Source organism: Dermacentor albipictus, chromosome 9 (assembly GCF_038994185.2).
Source record: "Dermacentor albipictus isolate Rhodes 1998 colony chromosome 9, USDA_Dalb.pri_finalv2, whole genome shotgun sequence".
Taxonomy (NCBI): Eukaryota; Metazoa; Arthropoda; class Arachnida; order Ixodida; family Ixodidae; genus Dermacentor; species Dermacentor albipictus.
Genome location: NC_091829.1, coordinates 62,343,218 through 62,370,723, shown reverse-complemented (window position 1 = coordinate 62,370,723; position 27,506 = coordinate 62,343,218). Strand labels below are relative to the sequence as shown.

General features: G+C 45.1%; 2 protein-coding genes across 9 annotated transcripts in view; both read left to right on the top strand.

Moving 5' to 3' along the window:
- LOC139050032 (uncharacterized) overlaps positions 1 to 4,915 on the top strand; it is a 30,476-nt gene extending 25,561 nt beyond the window's left edge. The window contains exons 7-8 of one of the 2 annotated variants that reach the window (XM_070526169.1): positions 3,630 to 3,682; positions 4,876 to 4,904. In XM_070526169.1, the coding sequence (XP_070382270.1) occupies positions 3,630 to 3,646 (17 nt within the window). In that variant the 3' untranslated portion in view covers positions 3,647 to 3,682; positions 4,876 to 4,904. Of the gene's footprint in view, positions 1 to 3,629; positions 3,683 to 4,875 lie in introns of both variants that reach the window. The other variant, XM_070526168.1, reaches the window with a different exon arrangement.
- The window catches only part of LOC139050020 (zinc finger protein 135-like), an 82,743-nt gene that overhangs the window by 18,156 nt on the left and 37,081 nt on the right, over positions 1 to 27,506 (top strand). For 4 of the 7 annotated variants that reach the window (XM_070526115.1, XM_070526116.1, XM_070526113.1 and 1 more), the window contains exons 1-4: positions 7,344 to 7,432; positions 18,234 to 18,500; positions 23,073 to 23,143; positions 26,202 to 26,328. In XM_070526115.1, the coding sequence (XP_070382216.1) occupies positions 18,379 to 18,500; positions 23,073 to 23,143; positions 26,202 to 26,328 (320 nt within the window). In that variant the 5' untranslated portion in view covers positions 7,344 to 7,432; positions 18,234 to 18,378. Of the gene's footprint in view, positions 1 to 7,343; positions 7,433 to 18,233; positions 18,501 to 23,072; positions 23,144 to 26,161; positions 26,329 to 27,506 lie in introns of those variants that run through there. The other 3 variants (XM_070526112.1, XM_070526117.1, XM_070526114.1) reach the window with 3 other exon arrangements.

The window sequence follows — 27,506 nt, the reverse complement described above, 5'->3', positions numbered from 1 at the left end:
TCTGTTGGACGATGACGCAATGACAACGATGGCATGACAACGACGGCCTAATCCCGGCACAATGACACAGCGTAACTGCCGCCGAATAACGAAAAATGACGTCGACGCTACGACGGGGGTGGTAACACGACGACGTCATGACGACAATGAGATTGCGACACTAAAGTGATGAATACGGCGGCTCGGTGAATCGCGCCACCGCGTCACCCACGCGCTGCCTCTCGCGATCTCCCACTCAGCGAGGCAGTCGCGCCTCACTTGGCTCCGTTTGCAACATGCCGCACGAGAGACTGTCCGCACCAGCCAATATATCGCGAAATGGAAACACGTCTAGAGCTGCGCTCAAATAAGGTGCCAGGAAGTATACTAATACTCGGTGCAATTCTTTGTAAGATAACTAAAGAGTTTAGGTTTGTATATGTTGTTCTACCCTGGACAAGTAACCTGTGCTTTTTGTCGCATAAAGGTCGACATTGATCGTGAGAAGAATTCTGCCTAAATGTTGATTTATATATTTCTTCAGGTAAAATTTCTGTAGTCTTTATGAAAATGGTAAATATTAGCTTAATGTTATCGATTTATTTTATGTGCTTTATATGCCTCCTTTTACTTAAGTACATATTGCGATATAGATACCAGATAAACCAGTAGAGTTATTGAGCTAAATGAGAACAAGGTGAAAGCAGCAGCCTACGTTTCGACAAGTAGACTTGTCTACTCCCGCCTTCTCCGTGTTTTCCAGTAGAGTAAAGAAAGACAAGGTAACATCATGTGGCTTGAATCACTGCACATATTTGGCTGAGTCGCGTCAGCAAATGTAGCAGAATAAATTCGAGCACACAAACCTAATTCCAAAACAGCGCCAGCGGCGCACACACAAAATTTTCTACGGGATGGCGGGCTGCCTCTCAAGGGCACATTTTCAAATATGTTACCACATAAAATAGCCCCTACAGTTCCTATTGTTCATATACAAATTTATCGCACATAAAAGGTAAAAGTAATAGCTAGAAATGTTCAATATTAAATGAAGAAGAGCAAGTATGTTCCACCAAAGCAAAACAAATAAATATAAGGGTTATCTATGTTGCAGTAACGCAGATTGAAATAAGTGTTGAAATGTATATTTGAAAATGAGATTAAAGAAGCAAGAACATACCTTGTCGGCATATTTCATCGACAGTGCGTTTAAAAATGAACGTATTTAACTTATTAGCGCACGCGGTGTATGATGCAATAGATTATGCATACGTCGGTTGTTTCGTGTGCTGTGCGGCAGCGGTAAATTGTACGCATGTGTGTCAGTGGTAATCAACTTGCTACAAAGATATCAGAGACATTAAAGTACGGTAACCTAAACATAAGCCCGGTGGAGGAAAAGCTACAGTTTGGTTTAAGACGACCGCTTGTTGTATGGCCTGTTGCCTAAGGGCGACCAATGTAAATTAAAGAGAAAGCAAACTGCTGGGCAAATTGACCTTTTTCCTGCTCGGAATAGTTTGGCCAATGTTTTGTTTTACGGTTTCATTTGCCACTGAAATTGAGATTACAAGGCTCCGAATAATTTTTTAAAAAGCAAACTTGCGTGACGTTACACTACAGCGATCGAGAAGTGGAAAGTCACAATTTATTGCGGTACCCTTTACCATTTGTGAACAACTGCAGTAGTACGTCGCGCTTCAGCTACCCTCATGCTGTGCAGTCCACCCGTCATCGGACATATTTAATGCGGATAGCGTTAGATCTGTGTCGAGGTCGGCTTTTCATTGCACAGAATATCGCAGTGCTCGTGCGACTGCTCGCTATTTCGTCGTCTTCTTCCACATCGCTGCCACATCGACACCGCTAATCATGCCAAAGAAGGCACAGTTAATATTTGCAGAGTTAATTAGGGCACTCGAACTCACCACTTTTGACAGGAGTCGAACCCAGGACATCTCGTGTTAATTAGGGTGAATGTTATTACGGCATCGGTAATTAAGGCAGCCTAAATTAGGGCGCTCGAACCGACGACCTTGAGTTGGAAAACGAAGCAATAAGAAGCAACAATGCATTCGAATGAAAATGTCGAGTGATATGATAGCTCTCTCTTGAGCGCGCAGACTTTCACCTGCACCATCTATGGCGTATGCTAAAGTAATTACTTACCCTTAATATATTAACCTTAAGGGTAATTTCTCTATGAGGTGTGGAGTGGGAAGCAGCGTATTTTATTTAACGACAACAGTACTCCACGTGCTAGGCGTGAAACGCAATATGCCACTTTGGAGCACCCACACAAAACGGTCCCCAATGGGAGGGGTCTGACTGAACTACGGCTACGCACGGCGCATGAGCGTTAATTACCGAATAATCGCGCCAAGAGCGAAGCAGTTGTCCTTAATCGCTAGCGGTTAGCGAAGACAGCTCTGCACTTTGTGGGCAACAGAACAATGCGAGCGCCACTCGCGCGGTGATAACATGTTTCATTTCAACTGAGCCAGAGAGTGCCACAGCAGTTAGCGGAGTTGTATCATCTGGCATTCGGAAGCTAGTTGGACGTAACTTAGGTTGTATAGCTCCTGCACTTCCGGGATTGCTTACACAAGCAACAAGCTCTTACCAGCAGGATGTCCGCTACAGTTTGAGAGGACCATGAAAGAAAAGTTGCGATATCATCCGCTAATCCTACGTTTTTCTTTTTCTTGATGTAAGTGAGGGATAGTTTGGGTAGATCATTCGGCGGAAAGATAGCAAGGTTTATCGGGGTGCCCCCGCTAGCGTTCATGAATTTGCACAGTCGCGTCAAGCTCATGGCGGACTCAAACGTCTCGTTTTTTCCCAGCCGAGGGCTATCATTTCAATCCAAATCCCGAGGTGACGCAATTTTCATTATTTTCCGTTCTTTTTTGGCACTGAGTGCGCATGCGCGGTGATTCAACATTGCGCATTCGTGAATACACGCCAGCCACACGGCATCGAAACATCAGCGCAACATGTTCAGCGCAAAGTCGGCAGTTTAGTGTTCAGGATAAGATTTTTCAGAACATGAAGCAAACGTATACTTAGAGAAGAAAATATTTTTCATTGATATGTAATTCTTGCACTGCACACACGCGATGGAGTGCTACAGCTCGAAGTCCGGGGCAGAATTCTGAATTGCACTGCCGTATTTCGATGAAAGTGCTCTGTAAAACGGCTCTTGATTAGGCCTTTAGGTGCTCGTTACAGAAGTTCCGAGGGCCAAAATTTATGCGCAGTTCCCCTAAAATGTGTATGCGTTTTATGGTGTTATTCCTTTTCCACGGAAAACCTCGGAATTAGTTTTACCGCACTGTACAATTGGTGAGCCGAACCATACGTGTTTTTAGACACTGTAATTTGTCAATTAACAAAAAAAATGTGACCAAGTGGGTACTGCCCACTTAAAGCTTTACATTAATAAAAATTAAGCCCCGTGCATGAAAAGCCACAACTTGGTTTAAGGCAATTGTTCTTCAGTTTGAATGTGCTGCTTAAGGAAAACAAGTGCGCAAGCAGACACACTTTCCCGACTTGGGGTTGTGCGGGCAACGAAGGTATTTATTCTTGTTTCTTTTTTTCGGCAGCTTCAATCTAGATTTCTTAGTTCTGAACCATTTTTTTTTCAGATATCAAACTGGGGTGAGGCAATACCACAGCGATAAAGAAGTGGGAAGTAATGGTATACTATAGTAACCTTTATCATTTGTGAACGAATGTAGTTGCACGTCGCATTTCAGCTATTTTCGTGCTACGCACCGCATCCGTCTTGGGACATTTTAGAGCGCAGCTCTTTGGCGTCCGTTCCTGGGTTTCGCGTCGTCGTCGGCCTCGTAACCAGCTCCGCCCCCCTTTCATCCCCCCAGCGCTAGCAGCGACCGACTGATACCGCTGGATGCCGCTCACGCCGCTAGAGATTCAAGATAACGTGACTGCATAGAACACCGTCGCCGCCATGCAGAAATAGGAGGAAAGGGTCCCCCCCCTGTTCTTGTGCGGCGCATAGGGGTTGACTCACTATCGGCGTCAGCGGCATCAGTCAGTCGCTGCTATCTCTTCCCTTCTCCGTTTATCGTGTTGTCCGCTTGCTGCGCGCGCTTCTGCCCCCATCGTTTGCCGCTGGGTGTACACGCCGCCCCCCTCCCCCCTCTTCCTGCGAGTCTCGGGTTGTGGGAGAATGCGGGAGAACATCCCGTTCCTCTCACTCGTAACGCGTCCCACGGCTGTGACAACCTCGCGAGGCACTTGTATAGATCTCGTCTTTGAGAATCAAGCATTGGTGTACCAAGTCGAACATATATCAGCCTATTTCTCCGACCACAAAGCTTCCTTCATGACTGTCAAGAACTGTTAGTGGAGTCTTTGTTAATGGAATACGTGTGAAAAATAAAAAAAAAATTCTGTGATAGCGCATACATGTGTTGCTCGATTTCTTTGCCTCAATCTATCGAAAAGGTGAAACAGCTTATTTGCTGCGCTCAAATTTCGCATTAGGAAGTAACGTAATCGTCGGTAATTTTTTTCATGCCTTCTCACTATTATCTTTATCATTCGAAGAATTCTAATATACGCTCCAGCAAGTGACATATAGGAGGAAAATTAACACACCTTAAAACAAACATTTAAGAACTCCATTCTAGTCAAAGCACCTTCTCGTCTATGGTGAATGGGTGCTCTGCACCATGTATTTCCCCGACTTTGCCGTTAGACCTATGCATGCCAGCATAGTCAGTACTTGATGAAAACAAACCATTGCGAGTGGCGCATTTACAAAACAAGGCTTTGCTTTAACAGAACATTGCTTTATTAAACATAATTTCACCTTCTCTTTTCTCACATATAGTAACTGTCTAACCAATACTTTAATAATTGCAGTATTTCTAACGAGGCCTTGCGTTACCAGAGGAACACACAGCACATGCCGACGACTGATGAGATTTGCAACGTCGACGGTACGTAGGCGATTGTCAATCGCTTTTTGCACAAACATGGCAAATAGCCCCTACGGTTACCATGGTAGCGGTACATTTATTGCGTATAAAAATGCCATTAACCAGTGCCGCCAAAATGGTTCTCGCATGAACAATTTGATAACTGTCCTTACTAAAAAAATTGTGCTTATCCTAATATATGCAACTTCATATATCACATACGCAGAAGATTTTGAATGGATTCGTTCTTGCATCGGTGAGCTGGTAAACCACACAATGATGAGGCAGAAGCCGACACTGTACATTCCCTGCAGTGAATAATTCGCTCATAAATGGAATCATCACATGACCATTGGTCTAGAATATTATTTGCCAAGCAGAATATAAGTGGGCTTGACCAGCTAACATCGTGATATTATTTTCCTTAAACAGATCATACTTATTGACTAGTGCTTTGATGCGAATGCCGCGTGTGATATGTAATTAGTGTGGCGCTTTAGTTGTCTTTACGGAAAGTTCGTAGCGGTAATGTCACGTTTTAGGCAGAGTGTGAGAATTACTCATCAATAGCATGTCCCGAGAAGCAGACGTAACCCGCTGCAGCCGAATGCAGAAGTTACAGCGTACAATTTGGGGAACCGCAGAACATTTTGTATGGGACCGCATGGTTCTTTCTTACCAAGCAAGCCAAGCCACAGCCGCAGCATAAACAGCCCTAAATGGTTGCATGAAAATGCAACGCAAGGAGAAACAAAATTCTTGGGTACTTGTTTGCGCTCTGTTGCCATACATTCTTGCCACATATCCCAACTAAGTGCACCTGAAACGTAAACGTTATTCGTATTGAATTAGTAACATTCACAGTACCCAACCATTTCCAGTTAGTGTGCCAGTACCTTAAAATTCTAAGCCTTTGTTAACTAGAAAATCTACGTCGGGAGAAACACCGGCCTTCCAAACTGAACATCCTTTTTGGTAACGGGATTAGATTTCCTTGGATACGTCAAGCATTATTCGTTCTGGCAGTATCTGCGCAACCTCTTTCGCATGCCTGACGAACGTTGCGGCTTTAGCGGCGCCACTAGCGAAGTTGAGAATGCAAGACAATAAAAACTAAGTTCCTTAATTTACGTCTATGCTATGACACGGTAGTGCATTCCAATTCAAAGACGAAACGCAAGCCTTCAGTTCTCTGGTTTGTAATCCGCGTTGAGTGTTTAAAGTAACGTACGAAGGCATAGACGCTAAGGCATGTGAGTGCAGTAATGCCATAAACATTATTAGCCAACTCTGCCCCCCCCCCCCTTCATAGTGCAAATAAAGGTGCGTCCAAAAATACGGCGTGTACCTGCAGCTTTAATGCTATTTGCAGTAGCATCGATGGTCCTCCTGAGGGGGGTTCTGCCGTAATTTCCGCCTTTTAGATCTCTCGCGTTTTCCATTTAGTTTCACGCAATTTCTGCGCCGTTATCGGGAAGATGTGTACCTAGCTACAATACATGAAGCGCTATTCCTACAGTCCACACTTTTACCGCACTTCTAGGCTTTTCTTCGCATAGCTTAGTGATATTACCCCGTGAATTGCCACTTCCGCATTTCTTTTCTAACCTAATCTGCTACCTGCAATACGACTAGCATATGCGCATTGAGCAATCTTTTTGAAAGTAGTCCTGTTGTCTATCGATGGCCTACACAGGAACATTGGTGAGGACAGCCGTTTTAGTTCTCGTTGTGAGCTGGTAACCCTGCAGTGCTTACAGCCAGTGCTTATGAACTTCACCTACATGAGTCACCAAATGGGCTTCGGATAATCAGTTTCTGAAAGGCGAGTAGGTATTTCGATGACGCACGTGTTTCATAGGTCATCAATTTAGGGCATACGTCAAACGTAAGTTCTAAATCCCTCGGTAGAAATGCGTCCCCTCAATTTATCATTGTCGTCGTCCGCATCGGGCTGCCTGCTGCTCGTAAAAGATGAATAATTAGCAAGAAATTCGTGAATTATCTAATGTGCTTATTACTTCATAACACAGCAAATCTAATGGGTCAATGGTTTCACGCACGAGAGACCGACATGGCGTTTTACACTTCGAGCGCTGTCGTGTTCTGCAAGAGGTTTGAGGTAAAACACGATAAGCTTAAGAAGAATCCAACACCGCACAATATTGACCATGCTCGGCTTCCCCATCACCACGAAGTTCTTGCATGCATTCAAGGCAAAGCTTCAGAAAGACAAGGCACCGCGTACGGAAGCACAACAGTGAAGTTCCTGTACCACTAAAAGCTTCCTGCCTTGCACCATAAGCATGAAATATCCATTTCCCACGAATCGGCCTTGCGCTACAGCGAATGAGCACCTTTACTATACTTTTATGACATACAGGTGTCACTGACAATGGAAGCCAGCACCTGGGGTCCGTCAGCGGCATCGATGATGCAAGGCCCAGCACAAGTCGCGTTGGCATAGAGGAAGCATCAGCCAGTTCAGAAGACGGTGCCACGTAAGTTCACGTTAGGTTCCATTGTTACGCAACTAAGGGACGACAGGGATGGCTACCCACGTAACAATATGCTCCTAGGCGGTAATTCCTGCTTGGGAGGGCTAGCTCTGATGGCTGAAACAGGTACTGCATCAGCAGTTTTGAGTGTTCGGCCGGTGCAGCCAGCCTTGACTAGCTTCATGGTTCCAACAGCGCGACCGAACACCACACGGCACTGTGCACACCCCATGCGGCAACCACGAAGCTACACAAGCTCGCCCGATTTTCCATCCTGTTAACACCACGCAATTAGCAGTGCACTTACAGGTTTGTAGCTTGCATACTCACTCCCCATTGTGGAATTTGGAAAGATTGTGAAGGAGACCCGCTTGTGAAGACGATTGTGAAGGAGAGACAAGGTATGTCTGTTTTTCTGTAAACTTCCTGTAAGACTTACGCTGGCACTGACACACTTGCGCGAGGGGTAAATATTGCGATGACTTAAATGCGAAATATCAGCTGCTGTTTGGACAATATGGCGTCGGCGCAAACAAAAACCTTAAGCTCAGGATTTCCTATTTAAGTATATTGGAAAAGAGAAATGAATGTGCTTGGCAACACACTATACGAGTATCGAAGGTTGTGGGATTTGAAGAAATGTGATAATGTCGTAACTAAAGCAGTTGCACATCAGATTCGTCATATACTTCAGAAAGCGTTACGAAACTCAAGTAACAAAATTGCATCTTTATAACTCCGCAACGAAAATACCCACGATTCAATGAACTGCACCAAATGACACATTTAGAGCCCTCAAAATTCATCTATCACAAAGCGCTTTGAAATTTTCTGTTTTGTGGGTAGATCATTCGCCAGTTCTCGGACACATTCTATCGATTTGAAGGAAATCGCAAATGAATATAAAGAAAGTTGTCCACTTAGGCTGCTCCAAGAGATGCAGCCAATAGAGCTGCAATATATATATTTTTCCTGTAGTTACCTTTGTAATTTCTATGCTTTTATTCTTTTTAAAATTTGTCTATTTCATAATATTTACCACTTGCAAGCCTAAGTAAAATTTATGAATAATGTTCCGGCATCTAAGTGGCTCTATCAAACGAAATTCGAATGTTTAAAAGTTCAAATTTCTTCAATAAATAATCCGGTCTTGAAGCAGGCGAAGCTGGCATAATTAGAAACGACGTAAAGGGTAACACCATACGACTCGAAACAAACCATAACATTGTGTGAGTCATGGGAACAACCGCAACAAGAATAAATACAATTGTGCAAGTAAAAAGCACGTTACTGCAAGAATGGCGACCAATGTTCATCTACTGCTTAGCTTAGACATTTCAAACGCGCTGTCTCTGCTTTACTGCCCGTTGTATTTTTCTTCACTAAACGGTAGAAAAGCTGTCGCACCAGCATTGCCTTAACTCAACGCTTGCAGCGTTCATTGCCTTATTGAGAAAAAAATGCCTGCTTCTCGGCAGCATATTTCATCCATTGTACATGAAAACACTGACGTATTTGATGTTCCTGTGCTTGCTACGTATGGGGGGAAATGATTATGTGTGTGTCGTTCTCAAGATGCCTACGTCAGCAATGGTGTGCAGTTCGAATGCGACCCAAATATAAAATGACTTCGTACAAACACTGCAGGAAAACTTGAACCCGGTAGTTTTTCTTCGTATTCGATGTGTAGGATTGAGTTAAGGCGTATGACGTACGACGGGGAGTCATTCCACCTACACATGTCAGAAGTGACGCGAATAGCTTGCCTCTGCGCCATTTCCGTTTCTTAAATCGAGAGCCTCAAGAGGCTAGTTTCAATGGCTATTACCCGCAAAAAGCGCCCCTAGTGAGAGCAAAATATCATCAGGAATGGCTCACACCCCATAAGGAAGCGAGTAAGTAATGGCTGAATATGAACCAAGGAAAGAAACGAGCGAACGAACGAGCGACGGAAAGAAAGAGAGCCAATGAAAACAAGAACGAAATCACCTTTAGGTATGCATTATGTTCCCGCATGTGACGTTGAGGAGATCGACCTACGGTGCCAAACGCTTACTTCGTACGGCAGCTCACTAAGTCTGACCCGTCAAATCGTACAAATTTAGGCATTACCACGCAGGCAGGAGGCTTTCCTCTTCAGGTGTTAGTAGAGTGTAACATGCTGCTGAATTTTTCTACCCTTCCTAGCGTAAAATCTGTCCTGAAAAATTCACGGGCCATTAGTACAGCTCATAACATGAAATTTGAGATTACGGGATATATTCAGGCAAATATTTCGAGAGATAGAGATAACAGAGGTCAAGAGCGACGGCTTTTGTAAATGACTGATAGAAGGATCTAGTGTAATGGCTGGTGCTGTGTGGTTTTCATAAAATGCGCGCATAAACTCAGATTGGAAAACAATTGCAGACCAACACAATCAAAGCAAGCAATTCATCAAGTCAAAGCGAGAGCCCACACGAGCTGATCATAGTACGGAATGAGCGCTCTGGCTGAGATTCGATGCTAGTACGAAACGAGCAGTAGGGCGAGTCTGCATAAAACTAGTCTTCCGCGCTCATGTCACTGAAGGGGCAGCTATAATTGGTCTCGCCCTCTCGTCCATTCAAGGCTCGCATCTTTTGCCACTCCGCATTCGCTCGTTCATCTTTCGCTCTTGTCCTTTGCTCTGTTGCGCCACCGACGCTCGCCGCAAGAATGGGTCATTAAGAGCTGCGCAATAAAACGGAGACCTATTTTACCCGACGCAAAACAGTCTTTCTGAATGCCGAATGTCTCACTACCGAAAGCACGCTTCTGGACTTTTGCCTGAATACTCCTTGTGCGCGTGTTGAAGAAGGAGTTGTATTTTCGATACTCAGACTGGCTAGTTTTTTAACTTGCCGTCACTGAGAGATACTTCTAATCTCCTGCACCTGTTTCGTGTAGGAAATGCGATGTATTAGATGATGCAAGGCTTCTGTGCTGCTTGCCACTCGAACGAGGAAATTCATTTCCAGGTTAGCATCACAGGCCACCGAAAGCACCGCCGTTCAATTTCTGCCAAACTAGAGCCCAAATGGAGCGCTAAATATCAATGCAGCAACTTAGCGCTAAGAGCGAGTCGCCTTACCATTCACACGCGATTTTTTTTGTCAAACACTCCATTGGTCAAAATGTGTTTTGTCGTCCCACAACAAGAGTGAGCTATTTTGAGCTAATTTGCCAGTATCTTCGCAGGAATGCTACTGGAACCGGAGGAATGGAAGAGCAAGGCTTCTGCGGTGTAAGAGCAAGTGTTCAATCGTCGGCCAAGAAGTCGAAGCACAAATGTGAAACATGTGGCAAATTTTTTAGAAGGGCTGACTATCTATCTGCACATTACCGCACGCATACCGGTGAAAGACCATTCAAATGTGAAATATGTGCGAAATCATTCGCGCACAGGTCGACATTGCGTGATCATGAACGGATTCACACAGGTTTGAAACCCCATATCTGTCAAACATGCACTAAACCGTTCAAAAACAAAAGGGAACTTAACAATCATCTCAAATCACACAGTAACGACAGACCTTTCGTTTGCGACATATGTAATCGCTCCTTTAAGCACAAATATACTCTCCAAAAACACCGCGAAGCATTTCACGGGGACGGAACACCGTAGGAGTGCAAGCAGTGTGGATATCGGTCCGGAAAGAGAGAATACATCGACGCACATCTCTGCCAGAATACTGGGCGCTAATTGTCTGGATATTCGTCTAGACATGCATTTTAACGAATTGCACATCCCGTGACACATACGGTGGCAGTCTTAACAGTGTAACTAGTGCGCAAGTGCAGTAAATTGCCCATGGGTATTGTATATGAACGTGACCATGAACCCGTGCAGGAAAAAAATAAGCGCTGACATTCTCCCGCAGGGGTGATAAACAAACCGGACGCATCGTGTGGAGAGGCGGGCTTCTTTTGACGATTAGGACTGCTGAGTGAAATGCAAGACGTAAATGATTCCGCTTGATTTTCCGAAATTACGAAAGGAAACGTCGTCTCCAGCAGAATTTGGGATGTTTGAATATCGAAGTATATTGCAGGTCCTGGCTAGAGCGTGTTGTTTGCACAACTATGTTGTTCGCCAAAGTAGCTTTAGCGAACTCATTCCTAGACAAACCCTAATGAGCAGCAAGTTCGTGTTTTGTGTCACTAGAAGGTTGAAACGTTCGCACAGAATCCTTGGCACCTGGTTTAGTTCTGTGCAAATGGTCTGACAGTGTACTAGTAAACAAGCTTTACCTTATCATCGTTTTAATTATTCTGCAGTGTAAATAGAAGAGAACACCTCACATTATGAAACATTTTCAAAGAAGGCAGTTTTCTTGTCAACTAAAAAAAATGTCTACCAAAAATTGACGTCCCTAGGCCTTGCTGCCTCCCAAAGACCACTTTTATGACAATATGTAGACATAAACATGCGGACATTTATGTCCCTTATAAATTGTTCAATGCACGTAATGCTTTGGTTCACTCTTTGGCTCTTGTAATCACAGCGAAGGTTTTTCTTCTTTATCATGCCGATGAGAAAACTGAACCTGAATTCGACTGAAATCATGTGTAGCTTCACAATATTTGTTCTACCAAAACGAATATTTTAGCTGTTGTTGTATTAACGTAGAACCTCTGTCACATTTATTGTGCAGTTTCTCATTCATTCTGAAGCCGTCTCTTCTCCATTGCACTCCACTCAATTACAGCTGTAGAATTTTTAGCCTCATATGACAAACGTGTCCCTGTGAGCAAGATAGCTTTTAGTTATACTATTGACATGCGTAGTTCGTATGTCTTCTTGCTGTAGGCGCGTTTCACCGGATGCCCTTCTCATTGCATGACCCGCCTGCATGCATCAGAAGGTGTTCGAAAGTTCGGTCTTATTTTTGGTATTGTTCAATTTTTATCACCAAATTTCACGCGCAACGCAAATACACTTGTGCATTCTGGAAGGCACGCGAGCACCAACGATGCCGCTGGAATCTTCTACCAAGAATGCGTGAACAGGCGACGCTTGTTAATCGTAAATCTCTTGTTCGACGATCGATTCATGTGCCCGGCACTATTTTTCTACCGAATGTAACTTGTTTTGTGGGTTCCGGTTCACCCAATAAAGAATGGTTCGTGAGTGATGGTTCTTGTTACTGTGTTATTTGTCGTATCTACAACGCGACATCTCGTAGAAGACCTTCGTGGTGACTGATCCAACCCTACCAGTCATTAAAAATATTGGAGGACGCTTAAGCTTCACTTTCTACAGTGGAACGCGATAGCGATATCGCAGCCCATTCACGCTGCCCATTAATAAACGCAAGGGTATTGGGGCATCCTCGCACCTGTCCCCGCACGGCCCAAATGCGCTCAAACAAGTCGAAGGGGAGAAGCGGGCGAGTGGCGCGCAGCTGTCGGGGCAGCGCCGTACATTGCCTGGAGGGGGTCTTCTGAGTTTTCCGCAAGATGGCTTTGCGTGTGCGCCAAGCGCAGAAGAATTGTAGCGGTAACGTACTTCGCTAGTCGTTTAACTCCGACTTCTGTAATTTACATGCTCATAATAACCGATATGAACCGCCGTATGACTTTCTACGGAACGTTTATAAGGCAACGCGGCATTCACTAGACGCGCTTTTGTCCCGCTTTGAGCCATCGAACTCGTCGCTGAGTGTTAGCGTCTCCTTCTCACATTATGGAGACCCTGGTTCGATTCCCACCCAACCCATTTCGGAAGTTGTTATTTATGAATGGCCTTCCGGGATTTTTCGCTCATGGCCAACGCCGCCGACAGAGACACCAACGACACCAGCTTTTCTGCGACACGAGCTCCTTAACGCTGTCGCGTTAACATTGTCAACATCGCCATGGAGGATCGAGCTAGCCGCAGACTACGCCTGCTGCTTTAGTACGGACCTCTGCCCGAGAAGACCAGGACGATCATGACCCCGACAAATGCCACAGTGAGTGTGCCCGTGTCACCCGCAGTGACGTGTGCTGCAAAGCCAAGGAAGCCACCGATAATTAGCGGATCACCATTTGGAGATCTGGAAAGCTGGCCGGAAACCTTTGGAAAACCACTATGTTTAACAATTGAATCTTTGATGAGCTGCAGTTTCACAGTGCATTTCTGCATACATTCACGAGCGTCATGCCCAAGGAGCCAGCCGAAGTTGAATAGGGATGCCGAACGAGAACACCGTGACCCACGGGGCAGAAATTCAGACCCACAAATGTCCGAGGTTTTAAACAAATGGTTCACACAGGATGTATACGTGAACCAGCCAAAACCATTCCAATATTCCTAACGGAAGTCACGGGTATTGAAAAGACGTTGGAATAGCGCACTCAGCAACATCGTCGCCTGGTGCTCCCGCCGAGGTGAAAAATTCAAACACAATAAGCTCCGACGAACTCGGAAACGCCCCTATAACAGTCTCACGTGAACTACTTAAGATGTTCTCTTCGATGCAGCTGAAGTAGCCTTAATTGCTGGCGTCATCTGGGGGGAGGTCCAGCAAAGGGGGGGGGGGGGGGGGTCCCAAAGGCCAACGTCACTTGCCCGGCCTCTGCATGGCAGTGTGATCTGTGGCACTGGTTAAATCATCTTCGCCCATTCTATAAGAGAGCTGGGCGACTCCGGGACCGTCGGGCTACATCACCTCCCATCTCCAGGTGAATCCAGAGACACGCGCGAAGAGCGTGCAAGCGCGGGCACTCAGCGGGCACTCAGCGGGCACACAACTTTCGAGCGGTTGGTGCCGAATAGCCGGCATCGTTCACTTGATCCCCCCCCCCCCAAAAAAAAAAAAGAATTGGTGAAGAGAAAAGGTAGGGAACACAAACTTGAATTCTACTGTGACGCGTGGAACTCTTTCCTTTTTTTCAGTACTACTATGACGTTGCGGATAATGTATTCCAATGCGTGAGGGCTAATTAACCCTTTGATGATCATATTAAACTGTTATTTGAATACAAGCTTAAGGTATATATGAGTCCAGGAGAGGCATTTAAACTCTGAACAATCAAACTTCCGGTGATAGGCATCTGAAGATACCGCGACTATGGCTTTGCCTCATTGGCTGTTACGGCAATAATTGTGCAGACAAGTCTGTCACTTATATTCCACAACTTAAAAGCCCCTCGAATCAGTGTCACTACGAGTAATTCTTAATGATAGATTGGTTATAATTCCTTCTATTTACCTTCAAGACAAATGCGTATTATTGGCAATAATTTTTTATGGCCGGCGAGTGAATGCTGGTAGTGAATGCTCAACTATTTGTAGCGAGACTCTCTCTGCGATGCCAAAGGTAAGCTCACGGAACAAGTTCTCGTAACCTACGATGAGTGATTAATAAAGAGGAGGGCATCTATTTAATGTATCACTTCATTAATATTGTTCTGCTGATTAGGCACTTGGCCCGTCTGGGCTTCTTCCCTACTTGGAAAGGAATTTCATATCTTTTTAGGCCATGAACACATCAGACTAGCGTCAACTTTAATGCTGCAACACGCCTGTCCTCGGCATATTCCTATGTTGAAGCTAGCTTCGGATAACTGGTCGTACTTAAAAAAAATCATGTCTGATTCGTTATTAGATAAGCAAACAGCATAGACGATGCAATAGCATACTTTAGCACTTCTATTACTGATGCCATAAAACAAATGCAAGAATGAGGAAATGAGGTCTCAGAAGATACGCGAGAAAAGCAAATCAAAGCATTGGGCACACTTGGTCGGTACCCAAACACGTAAAATTTTATCGAATTGAAGAAGGTAAGTCAAAGGATAGAACGACGCAAGGACAACCTAGAGAACAAGCTGAGGCAGCTTCTCTCTAGCATAAGGTCCTGCACAGAATAGACGCAAGTCTGGTATGGGCTAACAAGTTCCCAATGGCAGGAAACTCATCCGTAGACCCTGATGAATGACTGAGGCAGGAGCCTAGAAGGTCATGCATATAATCTTGGTAAACACTTCGAGCATGAGTGTAACTCTACGCCTTAAATTCCACAATTTTTAACTTTTCCTTAAGATCTATTACAGCTTCTCTAATCTTCGAAGAACACTTCTCTTGCCTCCAGCACACTAATTATGCAGCGTTTTCAACTGGCCTACTTGTGCAATAATCAACTAAGGCTTTTAGGCAATCATTCGTGCACCCTGGAATTGAATCATGGTGATAGAGAGAGAGAAATCTTTATTCGAAGTCCTGATTTGGTCAATGGAGACAGGTGGCCGGGGTGCTAGCCCCACCGGTTCCTCGCTTCCTCAGCATGTGGCCGGGCCTTGAGTCTTGGCGGCATCGTCGGTCGGCCTAACTAGCCAGATGTAACCCTTCGGGCATTCGCCGAGCAGCATGTCAGAGCTTGATTACTTATTTCATCATTTCATGTATCACCTCACTTCACTAGTGCTGAGTGTGAAACATAATTTACGACTATGGCGTCATCACTCCCAAGGATATCAACCTGGCTTCGGTGTCCACGGTTTGGCGCATGTTCTTGATTCGTAGCGTGTGACACGGATAAACACAGAAACATGACAAACACGTCTCACATGTCCAGGAGCAGTAATATAGGTCGAAGCACAGGCCAAGTAGGCATTCACGAAGCCTAAACCACATCGAAAGACAGTTCAGGGTGAGCCCATGCAATTGTGGTCTTTTTGTTTTTGAACTGAAGATATTTAGGTGAACCATTCCGGAATTTGTTGTTAATTGTGGCTCCTGCAATGTGACCCAATAGGGACGTGCTTCAAGTTACCTCGCACGCATACGTTGTGCAGTTTCCATTACGCCACAAGCGCAAGGATGAACCGAGAAAAAAAGAAGTCAACTTTACACTGTCATTGCAGTCTTACACTTCATCCTTCACACACCTGTCCTTACACAATGCCAACATGTGCACTGGATGGGCGTAATTTCTTTTTCCTTAGCCTGTTTTTAACCATAAGCTGGCACATCACTGTAGACTGCTTCCGATGAAGATTTGCTACCACCTAAAAAACAAATGTTTAGCGAAGATAACTTTTATGGGCATCACCGGGTGCGCACGTGCGCGGCGCAAGGTACTTTCAAGCTTTAAGTTACAGCTGTGCGGATGAATTATGCTTCGATTTTCAACACCGTAAAAGCATCGGCAAAACATGAATCTAAATAAAGCGCCCCTATTTGAGGCGCACAAAGTTGAAAAAAAGGGAAACTTAGCTTGCTTTTACATACTTCAGAGAACGCATGCTTTGTCTGAAAGGTAAGCTCTTCCTGGGAAGGCCCATCATTTGACAAGCAGGTGCAAGGCGTCATTGAGCCATTAACAACGAAGTTTTCTGGAAGGATAACGTTTACTGCAGGTGCATTTCGTTGTTTTAGCTTTTTTACGATCAATCAACGTGAATCACGTGAATCAATGACCCGAGCAAGCTCGTCGTCTGAGGGAACTCCGAAGGCTGTAACACCGAAGAAGGCATTTACTGATGCAATCGTTTGGTTCTTACCGCAAAACAACCTCATAGAACAACGCGCGTAGATTCACTTCATGAGGGTGACGTACAGAATTCCCGCGTGTAATCAACTTCAATGTGCTATCAACTCTGCTTGCCGCAAGAAATTCCTTCTCTTGTACGCGATAGGTACGCACGTATTTTGAAATTTTCCTTCCTACGGCAGCTGAGGATGTCGAGCGTTAAACTTGCACCGCAAGATATCGTTGAGAAATGTGGTCCTGTCTGCACGGTTCAAACATAAAGATTTTGCAATTCCGTTCAGGAATGTTCCTCTGGTCATATGGAGGGATTAGGATTGCCTAGTAAAATAATGAAGTGGCGAAAACACATGAGAAACGTCCATTCCTTGCGCAGGACCTTTGCAATTCACGCAGCAGTGCCTCGTGGATAACGAGGCAAATTGACGACAGGGCCTGTCATACTAGAAGAAGGAAATTCTGGCACCCACAACCCATATTACTTTTTGGAGCGAAAACGGTGACCGCTGTAACGTGGTGCCAGCTGGTCACATGTGCAGCAGGAACTACACGTTGGTTGTTGTAGATGAAATATGTTATTATATTCGAGTAACGTCGCTTGTCGGTTCGGAGCACCTATCGTTTACGTTCGGTAAATAATTTTCCTTCCAGGGCAGCAAGAAGGGTCTGAGGTATCTGAGCCGTATGAGTGGAAGCGGCCTCGGGGCGCTTACGCATATGTTCCTCGAACATGGTTGGGTGGAAAAGACTTTTGTGATGAGGCATTGTCGCAAGAAACTGTCCTGTAGCATTACGTGGAGGCTCTATGTAACACCCAAAACACACTGAAGCGAGCAGGAGTGATACTGTGCTAATAGAGAGCACTGGCATCACTTATACGTGCCTTGGATGTCTAACGTCAATCGTCGCTCGAATAGCTACACAGCCAGGGATAAAGCCAATGTTGACTTCACATATGTTGTCTTCACATTTACAGGTGTAATTTGGCCTAATTATATAGAGAAAAAGACTTTCTGATTCGCCATCGTATAAACGTTGGGTCACCTATTGTTCATTCTGTCTGTTCACTAATTTGGTCACGACTGCCAATATCTCCCGAGAAGAATTAGCACTACTCCTGAAAGAAACAAATAATAATAAACACATGTTCGTGTCTACGGTTTTTGGCTAGGCGTGGGCTTTGCTTAAGTTTGTTTTGATGATTTGGTGTCAATTCAGCACAGGGCGCCGGGGCGCCTTGTTTAGTGTTCAAATATTAATACTTTAACGTCAACATAATGGCGCACTCTATCGTCTTTTTTTTCCAGATGGGTTTTACGATTTCATTCGAGTTGCCCAAGTTCCCGCCGTTTTACTGGCTCTCTCATCCTTGGCACAGACTGCGCATGCGCGATCATTCAGCAAAGTTCTGTCTCAGAAAGACGCTAGTGCTCCGGAGCGTCGTCACCAGGCATGACTGAACAAAGAAGCGGTGGGCAAACGCCTCCCCCGTTTGCCTTCATCGAAGAAGCAACCCCGGGTACAAGCCGTGAAGGCGGCGAGGGAGCCTCAGGCACTTGCGACGATATCCCTGCGTGAGTATTCCCGCTTGTGAAAGTTTCGTTGGATATTGTCAGCCGCAGGAACAACCTGGAATACAGACTTTAACAGTTATACATTTGTTTGCACATCGAATTGGGCGTTTTCGAGGACGACTTCGATTCAGTGTGGCTGCGGCCGTTTATGACCATGATAAAGAGAAGTGCCTCCTGTTTTTCGATCAAAGTATCTATCCATATGAATATATAGACGCAGGAAAGGGACGACGACCTTTTAGGAAGGCTTATTACTGTACATTTGGCTGGTGGACCAGCTTTCGTCAGAGTACTTTACTGTACTCTCTGTACTCTGTACTATACAGAGTACTTTACGTCAGAGTACCTTACTGTACTCTGAGGAAGGCTGGTCCACCAGCCGAAAACGTTCATTAAATAAGTCTTCCTAAAAGTTCATCGTCTACTTCCTGCGTATGTTATGTCTGGTCCTGCGTGCTGAACTTTGAAGAAACCCCCATATATTTTGTGACGCCCACTTGGGGTTTGTTCTGTTTCAGTTACGATAGGGGACCAGACATTTAGAAGTGACTTTACTGTGCTTCCACGTACAACGCATGACATTATTTTAGGAATTAATATCTTGCGTGAGTGGGGGGAAACTTTGGATTGTGGAAGCGGGGCGATTTCTCTTCGCCGCGACGTGCAAACTTCTATGACAGATAACACCAGTGATGCCGCCGACGTTCTCGACGTGTCGCAAGATGTGTGTTTGCCTCCGCAGGCGGGAATGTTTGAACCTGTCCATATTTCTGGCTCTCGGACAGGTTGTTTTTGTGGTTTAGCCGAGCCCGATTATGACAATGCGCTCAAGAAAAATGTGATAGTCCCTCGCACCCTCGTTGTCACCACTGATGGTTGTATTCGTTTGTGGACAGTGAATGTTTCAACCCAATCGATAAGATTGCCGCTAGGACTTAAACTGGGAAGTATTGACGAGCAAGCCATTGTCAGCGTCGGAACATTCGACGCTGACAATGGTGAGGAAGACAATGCTGTCTTCTAGTGAGCAGTGTCTGCTTGAAGGAGTGCTCGCTCACTACGCCACATTGTTTGATTTTCTCAAGGCCAACGAGCGTCCCATACACCTCCAGCGTCTCGTATGCAACACCACTTCCATACACGGCAAGCGACGCCAATTCGTCACAAGCCCTACCGCGTTTCACCTTCAGAGAGAAAAATCGTCGCCGAGCAGGTCAAAGAAATGTTACAGAAAGGAGTGATCCAGGAATTATATAGACCTTGAGCTGCTCCTGGGACCCTAGTAAAACAAAAAACTCGTTGAGATTCTGTGTGGACTATCACCGCCTAAACACCGTAACAAAGAATGACGTGTGCCCCCTGCCACGAATGGACGACGCCATTGACTGCCTCCAGTCCGCGTCGTATTTCTCTTGTTGATTTACGGTCAGGATATTGACAAATTCCCATGCACCCCTCAGACAATAAGACCGCCTTCGTCACAACTGACGGCCCCTTTGAGTTCAACGTTATTCCCTTTGGCCTATGCAACGCTCCAGCGACATTCGATCGATTTATGGATAACGTACTCCACGGACTCAAATGGGAAATTTGCATGTGCTATTTAGGCGACGTCATTACCTACGACCGGACATTTCACGAGCACAATCAGCGCCTGTCGGTGTTCTTGACTGTATCCAGCAAGCTGGCCTTATTTTAAACTCGAAGAAATGTCATCTCGGTGAGCGTGAAGACCTCGTATTAGGCTTTCTGGTCGACAAAGACGGCATACCACCAGACCACGAAAAGATAGCAGTGGTTCGCGACTTTCAACAGCCACACATGGCCACAGATCTGCGAAGCTTTTGGGCTTTTGCTCATATTTCCGGCGCTTGATCACGAATTTCGCACAGCTACCCTCTCCGCTCACGTCACTCCTTCTCACTCACTCCTTCACAAATACTTGCAATGAGGACTGCTAAGTGCGAGTCGGCGTTTCAACAGCTGGAATTTTTGTTGACTTCTGGACCGGTTCTACGGCATTTTGATCTGGAGGCGTCAACTGAGCTGCATACTGACGCCAGCGATGTGGGTGTTGGCACTGTGATTTTTCAGCTCTGCAGTGGCCTTGAGGATTTGATTGTCTACGCTAGTCGAGCACTTACAATAGCGGAGACAAACTACACTGTTACTAAACTCGAGTGTCTAGCAGTCGTCTTCGCCATTCAGATGTTCCGCCCGTATCTACGTGGCCACGCATTCATGATAGTGACTGACCATCATTCACTCATTCACCCGGCTGCGTGACCCGTCAGGCTGGTTGGCCCGTTGGGCTTTGCACCTTCAAGAGTGCAGCTTTTCCGCTAACTAGAAAGGCGGACGCTGTTACACAGATGATGATTGCCTATCCCGTCTCCCTTTGCCACACGCTAAAGCTGAGCATAATGACTTCGATGACTACCTAGTTTCCATCTCTTCGACTTTCCAGACCTGGGTACCTTCCAGAGCGAACAACTTTGCGACCTTACCTTGAAACCCCTACGGGCAGCCGCTTTTCAGTCAGCAGGAACAATGCTGTTTACTTTTCATAATGGTTTGCTGTGCAAAAAAAACATAACTTGGCTGACTCGCAGAGGTCGCAAACCAGGCAACTACAGGGACGATCTCACCCATAGAGAGGAGATACAGTTCAAAACGGCCGAAGGGAAACCCATACCCAAGGTCAATAGGATCGAGGTGTTGGGGCTCATCATTGAAGCGAAGGGCAACAACGGAGAAACCCTCAGAAGACTGGAGGGAACTGTAGCGCAAATCATGAGGCTAATCAGAAGGCTAACAAATGAACATAGCAGGATGAAAGAGGAAAACACGATAAGGTTAATACAGGCCTTCGTAATAAGTAGAATAGCATACGTGGCACCGTACTTAAAATGGCAGGCCGTGGAAAAGATCAAACTAGAATGCCTCATTCGGAAAACAAACAAACTAGCCATAGGACTACCGATCAGCACCAGCACGGACAAGTTGCTGCAATTAGGCCTACACAACACGATAGACGAGCTCATTGAAGCGCAATGTAGGGCACAATATGAACGCCGCTCTGACTAGAGCAGGCAGACACATCCTAGAGAGATTAGACATAGGTTACCACTTTCAGCACGATGTCAAGTTGGACATCCCGAGAGAGACGAAGGAAAGATTGGTAATACCTCCCATACCAAAGAACATGCACCCGGAACAGAATAAGGACAGAATATATATATATATATATATATATATATATATATATATATATATATATATATATATATATATATATATATATATATATATATATATATATATATATATATATATATATTGTGTGTGTGTGTAATTTAGCTTGCGTTTGATCAACGCACACTTGTAGCAGTAGCCCACTGGCTTGGATGTTAAGCTGCTTAGCTCGACATCACGGGCAATATTCCAGGCGCAGTGGCATTTCACCAGACATTGTGAAACGTAAGAAAGCTCGGTAACTTGTATTTACGTGCGCATTACCGAAACCCAGGGGGTGAAATTAAATTCCGTGATCCATCCAAGAGTTCGTCATTGCAAAATCAGGCTTTTGAAACGTGAAACACAAGGATATAAATAAATGAAACAGTAGGTCACACTTCCGTTGGCGGTCGAGTGAGCGTACTCCAGGAGCCCAACGAAACATCCCACAAATAGTGCCATTTGCTAAACACGCAAGATATGTGTGAGTAAGTGAGGACACTACTGAACTTTTCGTTGTTACTTGTTTTTCAGGAAATATAAAAGATGTGCCTAAAGAAAAACGCCATATGTCTTTGAAGTGAACGCCATGTTCATTTGTAGGAAAGGTTAAGGCAAATCGGAAAGCACTACCGGGACGCCGCGACGGCCATGTCATTTTGGCACAACTGCGAACGGCCGCGTTGGCAGAGCGTGCGAAAGTTATCGTGAAATGGCGAGAACAGTTGCCGACTGCAAATCTTAAGATGTGTGGTCGCACGCTGGCACAGCTGTTGCGGACGCGGCTGGGTGACTGATTCGGCCGACTGGCACGGCCCTTGTACGAGAGCGAATATAATGCAGCCAAACCTAACATAACCATGCGTTACCCAAAGCATAATTTTAAGCTCTCACCCACCATTTCCGCATGCTACTCATGGTGTGGTCATCCTGTCACAATAGGTATGACTAACGCTTTCCTGTTGACTCGCATGACGTCGTAGAGCTATACGCAGGTAGTCTCAAATGGTCACCTTGGAGGGGATGGCACTACATAATTATATCGTAATCTTGCAACTTAGCATCTTCTTGTCTTGGTTCTAGCATCATGCGTTGTTTTCCCATATTTCACGCTTCATGTCATGATTTAAGAAATTACGCAATTTAAGAGTGCGCCGTTCACCTATGCCATCCAGGAAGTTATGCTTCTCATAAAATGATACATTACAGGTTTTACCTTCATTAACAAAGAAGCACTTCCCTTGTTCCAAATTCTGCTTGGCAAAAACAATGTCCAGGTATATTCTGCCGTAACTAGGAGCACCGGCCAAAGCCAATATGTATGTCTCATTTCAGGTATATTGACGAGTACATCAATGACGCGTTGAAGGCATGGAAGCGCCAGACCAATGCCACTGACGTCGATGGTACGTATGGCATGGCCTTTAACCATCGACACCACTCGCGAAGATGCTTAACATCTAACAGAGGAGGCATCGTTTCAATCGATCCTGATGGCGGTGCATTTATAGGTCATACGAACGCCTTACTAGCGTCCCCAAGTCAGTTGCTGATGTGCAGTCGTAGTGTGAAATTCATGCAGATGAGTTGAGTGCTAACAGAGTCAACACTACGCGTATTCTACGTGCCTCAAGTTTCGAATCAATTCATTTTCAACACGATGAATTCATTCGTAAAGGCAATGAACGCTTCTCGATATGTCTTGGATGTCGTGTTGGAATGGGGCCAGAGTAACGAACTTACCAATGCGTAGCAAGCCAACCGCATGTTTTATTCTTCACGTTAAATGCTTGCTTGAGGATCCTGTCGTTGAAGGGCCTCTTACCGGGCGCCATTGCAAATTTAAATTAAAGGCAGTAAATTGCCAATGCGCCGTCAAGGGAGTGTTTCGGTAATACAATTATTTAAGTGCATTCGTTATGGGAGAGGATAGATGACATCGAGCTGTCGTGCTACTGTGCCGTCAGCAGGCTAGTGTTACTGCTTCCAGACAATCTCCCTCTCTGCCTCGAATGTTATCCTCAAGCGGTGTTGCTTCTTTGCCTTCTCCGCAAAGGCCCTACGTCATGTTAACGTGACGAGCCCCTGCTCTATTATATATTCCGATAGGTTTTTTTTTTCGTACGACACATCTATTTGTTTTGTATTCCGTCGTTGGATGATCAACCTAATTCTCGTGCAGTAGTCAGTGTTGTTGTAAGCAGTTAGCATTACACAGATACATTTGTGAGCGGGATTTTGACCAGCTCTCTCAAACCGGCGCTCCTTCCAGATGAAACAAAAATTATGGCGTTTTACGTGGCAAGGCCACTTTGTGATTGCGAGGCACGCCGTAGTGGAGGACTCCGGAAATTTTGACCACCTGGGGTTCTTTAACGTTAACCTAAATCTAAGTACACAGGTGTTTTCGCATTTCACCCCCATCGGAATGGGACTGCCGTCGCCGGCACTCGATCCCGCGACCTCTTGCTCAGCGACCTCTTCCGCGACCTCTTCCAGATGAAGGGCACGTGGCCAACTGTTTGCAACTGTTTCCTTCCAAGCAGCCGCTTATACGTTTCACACGTGGTAGACACCTTTTAATTTACGAGCCGTGCTTGCGTATTTACAACAGCCAAACCTTGTGAGAGGACCTTTAAGACAGCTCTCTGTCTACCTTACGAAAAACAAGCCACACCTTATTAGTATTCTGGAAAACACGCGGTCGTTATGTTTACCGGAGTGTGGCGAGATTGCAGCGGTTACTTTATCCAACGATACTACCCTGTCAACTTGTAATTCTGCAAGTCATTCCCATCTTATCCTATGCCCGCGACACGACCCTCACATATACGCTTTGGATGGCCTATTTTAATCAGTGTGGAAGGTCTCGAAGGCGTGCAGTGGATAAGAGCCATATTTGTTTGTAATTAGTTGCTGATCATGCATGGCTAACTGTAAATGCATTCCTAGGAACTTCAGCTACAGACGTAAGTAAACATATGCATAGGATGGCCAGGATCTTGAAGAATTGTTCTCTATGCGTTGAAGCTGGCGTTTATATTATCATGACATAATTTTCCTGGCTATTCAAGCATGAATGGAGTTTTTAGACTTGTTCTGTCACCTTTTCTTTCGTCCACGACCCGATCAGGCTGTCTACTGCAAACAATGAATAGGCGGTATGCAGAACCTGCAGCTGCACTTATGCACACAACCCGTTCATCTATATAAGGTAGTGGATATCGGGTACAATAGCAAGTGCCATCATCCGAGTTCACGACACCATTCGGCAGCCATCCTTTCTCTGCCGCACCCATGCTTTCGAAACAATTTGTCATGCTCAACATGTAAAATGCCAAAAGGCTTTTAGTAACAGCCCTTAGACTGACATGAATGATGTTCGTTCCATTTGAGAATGTTCTAGTGACTGCAGTAAGGGAATTACGCATTTAGGGCCTGGATGGTATGCGAGAATTCCCGGAAATTGGCAAGTTCCCCAAAATTTGAAACACAACTTACACAATTTAGTAACTCCCATCCTAAAACAAGCATAGCAGGCCGAGTTTGCTTTATGAATCTAGAAATTACGGAAATGACAAATGTTTCCGGGCATTTTTCAAAAGTCCTAGCTACATCATTGTGGTAAAAGTCAGACCGTTGCGTATCATTTTTCTCAATTTACGGGTATTAGTCAATTTACTTTCCAGAATTGTCATATCGTTTTTATGGCCCAATTACACAGTTGCAAGCTTCATATTCTTTTTTTACAAATTTTAGCGCATTCAATACTTTTTATATAGACACTCACCGTCTCAACAATAGGTTAGTTTATGGGAGTTACAAGATTTCATCCTTTGTTTTTCACATTCGATGGCCTGCATCAAATCTGGTGCAAGCGTGACCGAGAAAAACAATATCCCTGCTCCCACGCACTTAGACAGAAGCCTCCGAGCTGAAGTTTCCTCTTGCGCGTTGCTAACTAAGCAGCTTTGCAATAACGAGAGGCGTCCTTCTTGGTAAAGGGAAGTTTGGCGTGTGCCAAAGCCTGCTCATTGAAATTAACATACGTTTCTTTGCGACCTTAATGAAGCATCGAACACACCTCTTGCTTGAAATTGGAAAAGTAGGTTTGACCTTTGTAGCGCAGTGAAAGAATACGAGCTGTCGTCTTTCGCATTGAAAATGGTCGTGTTCTAATCTGCTGTATTGTTTGTGGCGTATTTATTTTTAGAAAAATTAACATTCCATTAATTTCAATGTGACTCTTTTACGCCAATGTGAATTTTTTTCGTGCACTGAGCTCCGAATTCCAGAATTCCGGATAGAAAAAGCGCACTGCACACGCGAACACAGCAGCCAGCCTTCCTTATGCCTAAAGCCCAACTAAAACGTTTTGCATGCCACCATTTATTTTTCATGCTCTTTGAATGACCTCTGCAAAGCGATGGGTAAACAGCTCTGCTGTTTTCTCGGACGGTGCAGATGCCACTGACAGCGGAAGCACCAACTACGCATCTGTTGTGTCCACCGCTAGTGCCGTTCACGCCTGGCCCAGAACGAGCCACGCTGGCATCGAGAAACTATCGTCTACTACGAGAGACACCGCGAGGTGAGCCACCATTTCAAAATATTTCTTGACATAAAGCAACCCAGCCATTGGACGAACTGTGACGGCGACCGGGCCTCTCACTCCCGATTTTATGCCACATAGAAAATAGAAAAATAGATCACAGCTGTAAAAGCAACATAAAACGTCTGCTTCTAAGACGTGTGAAGAGGTTTCAAAGACGCGTGAATAGGTTTCAAAGACGCGTGAAGATATTTCAAAGACGCGTGAATACGCGTCAAGGACGCAAGAAGACGGCTCGTTTCTCCATACCATAGGGTATGCTGATGCGGTGCATAAAGGGACAGTGCCGCAGCAGCCTTGCCCACGAAGAATGTGCCTAATGTTGGACAAAAGCCCCTTCGGCGGGTGCAGCCAGCGTTTCACCACCATCCAACAAAACCTTATCAAATTCTAGGTTTGTGGCATTTAAAGATACTGTCACTCCAGGCGAGGCGTTGCCAAACCACCGCTTTCAAGCGTTGAACACGATTCCTAGTCGAACGGCACCACCGTTTCACTTCGAACCGTATAACCCACAGTAACCCTGCGTCATATAGAACCAAAAGGACTCTGTAAGCTAAGTTAGCAGTCTTATATTAGACAGGCAGCACAAATGTAATCTGCAATATGAACACACCAACATTGCAAAGGAATGTAAAGAGACTTCTACACAATTGAGATGATGTCAAACAACTTATTTAGAAACTTAGTGCATAAGTGCTGCGAACCGCTGTGTTTGCTTAGTGGCTATGGTGTTCGGCTGCTAAGCACGAGATCGCGGGATTAAGTTCTTAACACGGCGGCTGCATTTTGATAGGGGCGACATGAGAAAACACCCGTGTGCTCAGATTTAGGTGCACGTTAAGGAGCCCCTGGTAGACCAAATTATTCCCGAGTTCCCTACTACGGCGCCCCTCATAATCAAATCGTGTCTATGGCACGTAAGACCCCATAATTTATCAATCCTTAAAAGCTCTGTCTGTTCAGGAAATACACGTAATATCTACACACACACTTTCCTAGGCAATGTCATTTTTAAGAGAGGCCGCGACGATGGTCTCACTTCGTCGGGTTGTGTGGCTATATTAGCAAATGAATTCCCAGCCATCAATTACAACTCCGAACGACCTTTGAAACTGTTGCTGTCCGAAAACTGCTGCTCGACAGGCTGGTAAAAG